Here is an 11797-nt window from a genome sequence, read left to right as displayed (position 1 = left end):
CTTTTACCCAATATGCTCTTGAACCTCGAACTCAACTGCCTCTGCCGCCGGCGAAACTTCCGAAGCCTCCCCTCAATGCGGGGAGCAAGCCGGCCTCCCCGTGGTGCTTGAGGCGCTCCAGATCCTCCCGGAGCTGCCGCTGGTGCACAGACCAGGCACACCAACGAGCTTCCACCAGGCAGCTCGAGCACTGGTGGCTGCCGTCCGAAGAAGACAGGCGGCGGCAGCAGGTCGGCGCGGGGACTGGACACGTGAAGAAAAGAGGCAGCCCAGATAGGGATGAGGAGTTCGAATGAAAGGCGGAGGGGGGGGAAGGAGGGAGGAGCCACACACGGGCGCGAGGGGGGGAGGAGGAGGGAACGTGGGAAAGCCAACGGTCGGTTCAAGCACCGCCCTGCAGGGAGATTGGCTTTAGAAAAAGCCGAAGGCTGGGAGGAGATAAGGTAAGGCCGGAGGAAATGGTGCCTCTTCCACGGGACGAAGTGCGAAAGGAGCGAGGGGAGAGACCGCTGCCTGGACAGCTGAGGCGGCAAAGAAGGATCCGTAACATACGAGGGACAGTATAAAGAGCAAATATACAGAAAACAGAAGGCTGGAGCGGAAGAATGACCTCTAGGATTTGGTCGTTCGCTACTTGCTACATGCGTCTGGGTTTAGGGCCACTTGGGCCTTTGAGGGCGGGCTGCTGTGTCTAGGGGTAGTTTAGTGCTGTAGCATTGGAGTGCGATTTCGCTCAATAAAGAAAAAAGGAATACGGGAGAGAGGTTGCATAGAGACAGAAAAAGACAGTTGCCACAATGACAAAGAGGGGCTCCTGGGGCTGTGGGCCCCCATAGGGGCGCCAGGAGTGCCGCGGAACCACGTCCTTGCATTCTCCCCTAATTTTCTTCCACAACAGTGTCCATTTTATTTCGTCCGTCGTACTTTGTCGTATGAACCACACGGTCGTAGGATCGTCAACGGTAGCCAGGCTATTTATGCGTTCGTTAAAAAAGAGTCAGGGATGTGCCATCCTGGCAACAAGTCACTTTTCCGATTCTTTTCGAGGAGAAGGGCAATATTTGGCTAGGCAATTCAAGTGTGTATCCACAGTGAAACCAAGCGACGCACAAAAAACATCCCCTTTGCTGCCCACCATTTTGTAGCAGGTTAGGCTACACTTTGACAGTTCCGACTGTATTAGTTATTTCCGAACAAGAATCAATAAGAAACCAACTTCTTGGTTTACTTGGCTGCATACCTTATTATTAATTGCAGTGTAGTGTTAGCTCGATGCAAAAGGACTGTGCATGCGCGCTCGTCGCTCTGCACAACCAGCTGTGACTGCTTTGAGGGCTTAGACTGTGCAGCACCACATACCCTAGATGCTCCCCTCCCCTCGTCAGAATTCCGAGAGGCACGTGCAGGGTAAGACAGCAGCGCTATTGGAAGATTACAGAATAATTTTTAGTACGTTTGTATTGAGTCTAGAACTAGGTGCCTCAACGGAGACCTTAGGTGAGCCAAAGTGGCTTACAGTTGGTAGCACGGCATTCTTCCATGCAGCTGTTCACCGCTCATCCATTGGTTGGGAATACAGGTGTATATCCCAGTTCCCTAGAACTTGTGTCTGGTCTTGATCAGGTTATTTGCTGATTCAATAATTTGATTTGCTTTGGCAATAATCCAGAGGAAAAAACCTCTGCTGATGAAATTTGACAGCGTCAAATCGTCTGTTAAGACAGCAGGAGCCTTCTTAGCCGCTTTTGTGGAGCTAGTGGCTCCAGATCTGGCAGAAATGCATGATTTGCTGGCTGATGACGTGAATGGCGGCGCGGATGATGGGAAGTATTCGAGCTTTTCATCAGCCTGGTGCAGATGCACCACGCTTTTTACCTTCCAGACGGAGATAATCATGCCCTCCTTGCAGCATATTTATTGGATGGGAAGGCACTTTGCTGGTGGCTATAATCATTTATAGGTAGTAGCAAAGATTAAGTAATGTTGCAAATCGATACTTTGTCTAGCTCTCTGCGTCAGCGTGTTTCTCGCTGGTCTTATTATAGTCACTGTGTAGAACTGTTGTGAAGGCATGGCTAACGAAATTTGCTTCCTCTTCTGTGAGAATGGTCATAGGGGACCCGATAACTTACAGACATGAGATATGAATAATTGAGGGCCTTCCTGAGCCGTGACAGAGCTGGAGTAAACAGTGTACTGGGCGTTTCTTGCTGAGTTCGCCGACGAAGATGTAGTAGCTATCCGGGCATTCGATCTCCGGCAGGCCCATAAAAGCTTTTATACTCAGAGCACTCCACATCCTTTCAGCAACTAGAAATCTTTGCGATAGGCCAGGTTTAGGAGAGTTGCCCGGCTTTATTTTGCTGACAAAATGGGCACGAAACGGGACACTGCTCCGTTACGAGGAGCATCCAAGGCCAGCGACAAAGCCGTGAGGGCTTTCTACTGTAGTATGAATCCTTTAACGGCCCGGAATAACATGTTTGTGTGCTTTGTGCCTCAATTTAAACTGAAGTCGCGATGTAAGACAGAGAGAGTGCCTGCCTTGTTTTGAACCACAGCAGGTCATGCTTAAAGTATTGGTGCCTCATCCTTTTGCCTTCCTGAATCCTGGCAATAGTAACGTATGAATGGCTGTTCAAGCATGTCACACACGGAGTGTCGCTACAAACCGTAAATTTACAGACAGGCGACGTTGTGCTGGACGGTTGCAAGACTCAAGGTCGTTGCAAAAGCGCGTGGCTGTCCAAGTTGGTGATGCCCTCACTTTGCTTCCTTGTAGAGTGGTACTGCTGGAGGCACCCACGCCAAAAAACTTCAGGAGGAGCGATGAACTGAAATTCCTTTGTAAGACGACAAAAAACTAATGGTCGCTGTAGACACCACAAAGAGACCCATACAAATAGTGCTGGCATTTCTCAACGTCCCAACAACCCACTGAATAGGGCTCGGTTTACCGCACTAAATACGGCTGCTCAGTTGGGGTTTACACCCACCATAGAGGTCAAGGACCACACAGATAGAACCGAATTCTTATGTGAAGCTCTATTAAGCTAACGTATTCTTGCCGATCCTTGCATCCTGCCACTCGTCAGCAAGTCTGGATCTTAGGTACTGCGCTAACAACTGAGCGGGCTCGGAAAACAGATCCATCTCACAAGAAGTATCAAGCAGCTCTAAACACCCCTTTCTACTGCTTTCACAGCAGCTTGCAGCCCGGTATCTTGTGCCCCAACAGGCTCTGTACCAACGCGAGTGTTCTTTTCCCCAGCCTGTTGCCAGAGAATATCAGGTCACTGGAATACGAAATTGGCTGATTCAAGCTAGCCAACTGCTTTTGGAAAACCTGGCATCTAGTGGATAAGACGGAATGGCTGGATCCAGTTGTGCAGTCCTTTTATCCGAACGCTGCACCGAAGGTCTCCGTTGGAACGCACTTTATTTTCCACTCAATACAAACTTGATTGTAAGTCCTTCAATCTTTCTCGAAATTGTTTTTGCCCCTTCCTGCCTGCTTCCCCTATAGTTCAGAAGTTTGCGAGAGGGGAAACCACGACGTGTTTAGCTGCACCTTTTAAGCACTCCAGGGATTAATAGCTAGTTCAACACTGTATGTAGAACAAGCGCACACAAGACTTCATTATTGGTATCAGACAAACAACATAATAGATGGGATCCACTGAGACACACCAGATCGTCAATTCTTTACGAGTGGCCTGCTAAATAAATCTATGGTAGCCGATAGTGCCGAATGTAGCTCGCCCCGCTACAGTAGGGTCTTCTTGTAAAACCCCGCCAGGCCATCTTGTAGTCACGCCTTTGAATGAATCTTGAGGATGCATCGGTCAGACAAATGTGCCGACTGTTCGTAGTCGCTTGCCCTATGTTGAAGCTAAATTTAGTTCGGTGCTTCGTACACTTGCCTTCCGGTTACGTGCCAATACTGAACTGTACTCCTTGTGGTGGATTCTTTTGAATACAGAATGCCAAAGAGCTTAGTCAAGTGAAAAGTATCATGAGAAGAGGCTTGCATTTGAGAAGGGGGACAGTTTCTGACAATGCTGGGCGCGTGTTTCGGGAGTAAAGCATGAATTATGCCCCAACACTGCAAGGATGACAGCTTGAAAGGCACTCAAGGATCCCCATCTTGTTGATCTAAACCGTTCACCACCAAAAAGCAGTTGTCGGGAATATAAAAGACTACAAACTCAATTTAGGGGATAGCTTAAGTTCTCCATGCCAGTGGCCTTGCACTGTGAACCCCAAACCCACCCTTCAATAACGAACAGATATCACTAAGGCAGAGGACAACAGCCACATAGAAAGGAGGGTGTGCTACAAGGGGTTACTCTTGTGCTGCTTCTAATTCTTATGGTGCGTCTGTGTAGGATAATTTTTGTTTGCCGCTTTCGGCGATCAGCTGCAGCAATTAGGCAAATCCCGCTTTCCATATAAGTTGGCGCATATATCGCTTACGTAATACTAGTCCCAAAAATTAGTGGTCCTTGCGCCTACGTAGTGGATCAGTTGATCAGTAGGCGCTTGCTCGTGTCGCTTCAGGAATCAACACAGTACATGGGTGCCTCGATCTTCTTTGTACTCGATTCCAGGCTGAGCCTCAACTGCTCATCTTTACTGTTATACTTTTAGTTCTCCAATAAAAACGCCAAATAAACTTGTCACCGCTGTAATTGCGCTTAAACGAACAGAGGAACTTAACAAGCGCTAGCGCAAACTACCATGAATACAGAGTCGACTCCGCCGTATCTGGCTATTTTAACGAGGCACCAAACCTCGGCAAAAAAGCGAGTTGGCGTAGCCTCCAGCTCAAGAGCTGAAGAAGCAAAGATTTGGAGTTTTAACTCCGTAATAGGAGGTTTAGAAAACCCTGAAGAATTGGCGAGTTTAAATGTGAAGGTGCTGACACGACGACCTTTGCAGCCAGTTTGATTGAGTATAGCTAAGAAGGAAAAGGGTGAATCCAAGGAAAGGAACGTAAATTGAATCTAAATTCCCGAGTATCTGGATTACGCTGGCCGTAAGTATGGCTATAAGCTGAGCATGTCAAGGCTGCAAGGATCAACAAAACTCACATTATAGAGAGAGTTACAATGTTTCGTGCATCAAGAGACAGAAGAAGCTGCAAAAAGCTAAAACGATGAAGCCACAGCTACATAACTCCACTCTGTGAGAACCGAAGACACAATTCGGAAGTGAGTGTTGTATACAGATCTACTCGTTCTAGATCACGATATCTATATTCGGCGGAAGCCATCAAGTCCTACGAAAAAACATTGACGATGTAGGGAAAAGGAAAACACGTTATTCTCTAGACCTAGCAGTCTCCCATCCAGAGTGGCCTAAGATCTTCCTGTCGGGTTCTCCGAGTTGCGCTTCGTGGTGACCTTCTACTGACGATCCTATAGTTATTACATAGCTAATAGCATTAAAAATAGTAACAAATTAGCTGTGAGCCGAGGAGGGTAGGTGTCGGTGTTTGGGGCTAACGGCATAGGGTCCTGAATCGCGTTCGCTGGCAGACAGGCGGGCAGGTTGAGATTGTAAGGGCTTTGCATGACTTACTCTGCACACTCTCCTAATGAAATATTCCCGTATGGGAGTTAAAAATGTACTTAGTTTGATTTAGGTATTAACTTGCCCCGAACAAGGTTTATTTCAGACGCCACACACTAGTTTTGTAATCCCGGTGGACCGTGCCCTACCGTGGAGGAAAGGCCACTGTACTTTGCCGGTAATTTTCCAAACAATCGGAATGGTCCCTTGTTTCCACTTTTCTTTCATTCCTTTCATCTGTTCCTTTATTCCTGTTACAAGGTGATGATCCTTCTACCCGATGGTTGGGAGATAGAGATAGAAATAGCGGTGTTACAAGGCCGCTCCTCAGCCTTCTTCGAGAAGCAGCACGTAACCTGTAGACTAGAAGAACTGAGAAGAGAGGATGAGGAAGCTGACAAAGATACTAATAGGTGTGGGCATTGCGGTGCTACTGATTGCGGTGCTGATCCTCACCCTTGTTATCGTGTTGCGGAAGGAGGAATGGATTGTCTTAGAAAAGAGCTTTTCATCCCTAGGTGACAGCTGTAGCGCTGACTGGAGCGGAAACAGCGATTGGAGGCGTACAAGATGCAAAATGCCTCTCATCTGCTCAACCGCCAAAGACCAAAGGACAGGTATTCACTTGGAAAGACGAACACATGAAATCGTCCGCTGTTAGTCCCCGAAATGATTACATCATGTCATATCCCTCTTTAGGTAGCTTACTATACGCTTTTTCTGGTCTGTCCCCCGCAGCCGCTACAAAGGCCCACTGAATAGAAAGGAAAGGACCTAATGTGTGCTTTTGGATTTCTTTGACCGGTTGAGCTTGCTGTTGCCCCCTCTTTGAGCATTAGCACCTTATGCCTGTCAGTTGTGCCCTCAGGATATTGCCGGCTGCCTTGGAGTGAAGGGGAAGGCAAGAGCTGTGCAGCCTCTGTGCACCTCTGTTCCACGGGGCTCTCTTGTGATCCCTACCTGAAGATCTGTCGCCGTTTGATAACCGTGGGGGGCAGCTGTACGGAGCAGAATGCCTTTTTGTGCGAGTCTGGCATCTGCGGATATGCTGCCACACAGACTGTGGACGGAGAGCCCTTAGGGGGTAGGCACTCCCTGTCACGCTACTGTATTGTAAAGGATCTACCCCCAGGTGCCTCATGCGACCGATTCCGTCACTGTGTATCAGGCTGCCTACAGTGTGTCCAGGGTGTCTGTAAGCCAGTTATGTCTCCCCTTGACCACCAACACTTGCTTCTCGAGCAACAGAAAGAGCTCTTAATGCCACTGGCCGTTAATGGGTTCAGCGCAGACCAGGAGCAACAGCCCCAGCCCACGAACACAGAGCCTACGCGCACATCGAGACTGCTAAAACAAGAATATGAGAGTTGGAAGGACTCTTCAGGAGAGACAATGAACAAACGCATACAGAAAAGGCCTTTAGGACACCAAAATTCTAGTCAGAATGAACAAGAATCATTGCTGGACGAGCAAGCCATCCGGCGTGCATGGGAGCAGCGGGCTGCAGAGGTGTCAGCCATTTTGGGAGAAACCGTTACACCACAGGAGTTGGCAGAATTTTTTACTACGCCGAGAGACATGTATGGGCAGGCTCTTGGGGCTATAGAGGGCGAACGGGGGTCCTCTGAGGGGGAGGAGACTATTGCGGGTCAGCAGGCTCCCTGGGGATCTGATATGTCGCAGCAATATCTTCACACGCTTCAACAGCCACAACCTTCATTAGCAACGTCATCACAGAGTCGCCCTCTTCTAAACGGCTCCTTGGCCAAGCGACTGGCTCGGCTGTTTACGGGTGTGTCATACGCCTTCACTCCAGAGGATCAGGAGAGCAGCCTCCCTTCTACCTTTGGGGCTTTCCCGCCATCGCTGCCCCCCCAGCTGCCTGGTACTGCTGGCATGGCCTCAATGGGAACGAACCTTCCCCAGCAGAACATCTATGGATCCCCTAACTACGACATAGGTGTCTTCCCGTCCCTCGGGTCCTTGCAGCAGCAGAATCAAGTGCCTGTGCACCTGCAGCAGCTTCAACAGCTGCAACAACTGCAGCAGCAGCAGCAGCGGGGGTACTCTTCCTATGACTCCGCATTAGAGGCAATGGAGGCCTCAGGATCTTCTGGGGTCTCTGCCGCTTCCTTGGAGCAGTCGCAAGGAGACACTGCCTCTGACGAAGAGGGCGGAGAACTCGAGGGGCTCTTTTTCCCAGGTATTATCAGCACTGCTGTCAATCCTGTTTCGCCTTTAGGAGTTCCGGTAAGACGCCCTATGGGGCCCCTCCCTCCTCTTAATCCTCCCTTTAATATGCAGCGGCCGCCTATTCCCACTCGCCTGCCTCCCGTGGTGCCTCCGCTCCCTTCGCACTTCCCGACTGCCTCCCAACCTACTTTCCCGCCGCTTGGCAATATGCCCATGGTGACCCCATCGATTGGGGGGCCCCTCCCATCGCCTCCCCTCAACACGGGTCTGCATACTCCTCTAACGCCCCATCCAGCAGTCAGCCCTCCCGTGGCAACTCTACCAGGCCTGCCAAACCGCCGTCCTCCAGAGTATAAGGGCGGCTGTTGGTTGGATCGATGCTGCGCAACGGTGAGTTCAGGCTAGTACAGGGCGATGTGGCCGAGAAAGGCTTTCTGAAGGCTGTACGCGTGGCTCCAGCCCTTAAGAAAAGGAAACACGTTTTGGATTGCATAGGATTAGCTCCTTGGAAAAACAAAATTCCGGTTGCTGCTGTGTTGACTGGCTGTTGTTAAGGCTTTTTATCATAAGAATGATTCATGTGACTTTAAAGCATGCAATTTGCCTGTCTAGGTTCTTATTACAAGTGTCTGAGCCGGTTTCGCTGCCTGCTTCTGCGCTTGTCTGCTGCAGCACCACTACTGCTCCTTCTTGCATGCCTCACAAGGCTGCCAGCCTAGGAAACGAGAAGGGGCGGCATGTGTCGGGGACAGTGCGCGAGAGTGTGAAGACCGGCTTTCTTGCGTCAACGGGGAGTGTAGTCCATGGTTCTCTTCCCGGCACGCCTCCGCAGGGGATCCGATAGTGCTGACAGACAATGTGGACATAGATAGCGTCTGTGCCCCTTGGCAGCGGTTTGAATACGGCCACTCTGCGCATTCATCTCATCTTCAAGGAGGAATGCCCCCTCAGCTAGCGCTACCATCTCCACTGGAAACGCCTAATCCGTATGGCAACAATTTGGGCAGAGATATCGTAAGGACATTTAGGAAGTTCACCGGGAGATGCACTGTGCTCGACAAGAAAAACTGCGTTACAGACAGGGAATGTTGGGGTGTGGGAGGGTTTGGCTTCTGCGACGTCCGCAGCAAAAAATGCCGTTCTCCATCATACCCAGCTTGTATCTCCATCCTAAAGGACTTGTACGCCTGCCTGTGGCATGAGGGGAGGCTACGGGAGACAACAGATGAATACATTGTGAGCCACATGCCCAGGACTCCTCAGTTTTTGTTGCACGAGCTACCCATCAGCGTGAATCATGTTCAAAGCAAGTGTATACCTTCCGCGGTCCTCAACAAGAGGGCAGAATTTCTCAAGTGTGTCCACGCTCAAGGATTTACGCTGGAGCGAATAGTCTACATCCCAGAGGAATGGTCTCAAGGGTAAAGCAAAATGAACAAAAACACCGCTCACCAGCCTGCAACACTGTGCAGCAAAGGTCTGCATATCTTGCACTAGCTGTACCGCAGTCCAAGCGTTGAACAGGTGCTGGAATTCCTTTATTAGTGTTGCGACCCATAGCAAACTTTACAGCTGCTGTCCCCTTCGAGCACTCCTGTATGCTTATCTCTCCCCATTCCCATGGAGGCCGACACTTCTCCCATGGCCCGCACATGAAGATGTGCCAGGCCACAGCGGAGTAACCGTTGAATCAAAACCCAAGAGCTATCCTCGAAAAGCCGTAAGCTCTGTGCTGAGGCTCTCCCAGGCCCCAATATCTTCCCTGGAGCCTTGCACACAGCAGGAGCATCTGGCTTCTTTATTTCGTCTGCTCTTGCACGGGTTTGTGGTAAAAAGCATATTAAACTTCGGCACAGGTACACAAAAAGTCTCCCAAACGTTCCTGTATAAGGGCCATAGTAGTGGCAGGCTAAATCGCGCCATTCAGGTGTTCACCATATGAGAACTTATGTCGTCCAAGGATGGCGGCGATAGAGCACGTGGCTTGCTGCTACGGAGACACTGACCGTTGCACTTCAGCACATGCTGCCTGCCCCCTACCACAGAACATAAATACTCTGTTTAAGCTTATCCCTACCTTTATGGCCAAGGTTTTTGTTATGGAGGGCCATGACGAGACACCAGCAGCAGGAACCTGCTCCAAGCCCGCTACGTTGGCTGTTCCCGTTGGTATCCCTAGGTCACCTTGGAGCCCCGTAGTAATTGTGGACGTTCGGGAAAGGATTAAACATTACTCAACAGACTACCCAACATCCGGTACCTCTGTTTAAAGGATTAAAGGCAGGCGCTTTCTCGTCGCACGCTGTATACCTGTTGAACTACTCCTGTTCCCTTAGGTTTCAGATTAAGGGATTCATGGGTTAGAAAGAACGACCAGGCAGGTAACCAGTGCTCCACTGGGGACCCACGCCTCCTGTGCAAATAATATACCCGTGCCATATATATCCTCGAGCAGCAAAACTTATAAGTTCTACAAGACCAACCACCAGTGTGTGCGGAGCACATAATTGGTAACCTCAATTAGTTTCACTCTACACGAGCAGTTAGCTGTTTTCAAAAAGTGCAAAGAGCTGGGTAATTCAGCACATAAACAAGCCCTTCGTATGCTTTACAGTGCCGCCGTAGCTATCTCTGCATGCAACCTCTGGCAGCAAATAACTCAAATTTCACTCATGCGTCCCCACATTCCTGGTTGCTGCTTTGTTCAGCAGCGGCAAGACTCTCCTGGATGCTCGCAGTCGATCGCTGCATCCAGGACCTGGAAAGAGTTCGCAGCAGGGCAACTTTAATTGCTTTCGGGTCGAGTGTCTGGGCAATTGAGGGTTTTACAGATACTACACAGCCGTTCTTCACCCGCCAGGTGCCCTCGCCGTTCCGGTGCACCCTCCGCATGCAAACAAAGCCCGCACACTTGGCCATCAAAGAGTCGTCTCCCCCCCTAATGACTCCTGAAATGCAGGCAATGACACACCGCTAAATGTTCCTCATTGAGCCAAACAAAGCAAAAAGCCCCAAGGGCTATGGAATTGCAAACTCGGTGCCTACAGTGGCCAAAAAACTAACAGCCGCATGGGAAGACAAAGGCAGCCTGTTCAGTCGGGGACTAAGCCTTCTGCTGGACAGAATTACCGACTACACAGGTCAGAAACGCAATGTTGGGATGGGAATGAAAGAAACAGTCCAACAGCTTCCCTAGCAGGTGTTTACACACTTCAGTGTTCGGTGTCTTACCGTCGCCAGCTTTGAAGCGCGTGCCTCGCTGTCGCACAATTATTTGTCCCGGCACCACAAACTCCCCCCCGTATTTTTTAACGCCTGAAAACTCCACAGCCCCACGAATCCTTATGCCGAAACCCTCAGACGTGGTGCAACACAAGAGCAAGGCATCGAACGATTCACGCTGTGTCGTACATCCTTAAGTGTCTGAAACGAGACAAGCAAGTGGAGTATATAGACCCGTAAATAGCGCACCTAAATACTTGGGACGCGAATCGCGGTTGTTTTTTGTGGTGGCCCCCCCCTTGGACGTTGCATAGAGCGCAGTGAGAGGCCCCTTATGGCCTGAGTACGAAGAGGCAGAACATGCGGCTATAGGTCTGCAGGAGGAAGAAAAATCCACACATCAAACGAAAAAGAAAATACCCTCTGAAAAAGGTATCAAGGATGGGGACACCTATACATCAAGTTGTGCAAGTCTATCAATGCAGCAACGCTCTCTGCATCAGCCTGCTTCTGCAGTCGTATGCTACCCTAATTATGCCGGTCCAGTAAGGGGAGTGTAGGCAGGAGTGCCAACGCTGTGCCTCTCTGCATTTCAATGCGCACCGGAGAGTCTTTGAAATCCCAACAGCCACAAACGCCAGCCTTCCTGCCGCTTCTCCACTGCTCCAAGTGCTGCTGCACCTATGAAATGAATATCTGCGACCGCGAAAACCCAATCGGCAACCCTGGCCAGGCCCCACACTCTTCAGAGTCGGGAAACTAAATCCATTAGAATCTGAGAATCCCCCCAAGGGTACAAACTCCTGCA

General features: G+C 50.0%; 1 protein-coding gene across 1 annotated transcript; it reads left to right on the top strand.

The window, feature by feature from the left end:
• The first annotated feature begins 5959 nt into the window (after nt 1-5959).
• Nucleotides 5960-9192, top strand: LOC34619786 (mediator of RNA polymerase II transcription subunit 15). Its single transcript, XM_026338430.1, has 3 exons — nt 5960-6191; nt 6443-8161; nt 8402-9192. The coding sequence occupies exons 1-3, from the start codon at nt 5960-5962 to the stop codon at nt 9190-9192; spliced, it is 2742 nt and encodes a 913-aa protein (XP_026194215.1).
• Nucleotides 9193-11797: the final 2605 nt, after the last annotated feature.

This window comes from Cyclospora cayetanensis, unplaced genomic scaffold (genome assembly GCF_002999335.1).
Source record: "Cyclospora cayetanensis isolate NF1_C8 unplaced genomic scaffold, CcayRef3 CcayRef3_contig_104, whole genome shotgun sequence".
Lineage (NCBI taxonomy): Eukaryota > Apicomplexa > Conoidasida > Eucoccidiorida > Eimeriidae > Cyclospora > Cyclospora cayetanensis.
This window is presented reverse-complemented; position numbering and strand designations above follow the sequence as displayed.

What these genes read in the sequence shown, in the direction of transcription:
- LOC34619786 (XM_026338430.1), top strand. Translation starts at nt 5,960, where the DNA reads ATGAGGAAGCTGACAAAGATACTAATAGGTGTGGGCATTGCGGTGCTA. An exon ending in CGCCAAAGACCAAAGGACAG is followed by an intron (nt 6,192 to 6,442) that starts GTATTCACTTGG and finishes TTGTGCCCTCAG; the next exon opens with GATATTGCCGGCTGCCTTGG. An exon ending in TCGATGCTGCGCAACGGTGA is followed by an intron (nt 8,162 to 8,401) that starts GTTCAGGCTAGT and finishes CAAGTGTCTGAG; the next exon opens with CCGGTTTCGCTGCCTGCTTC.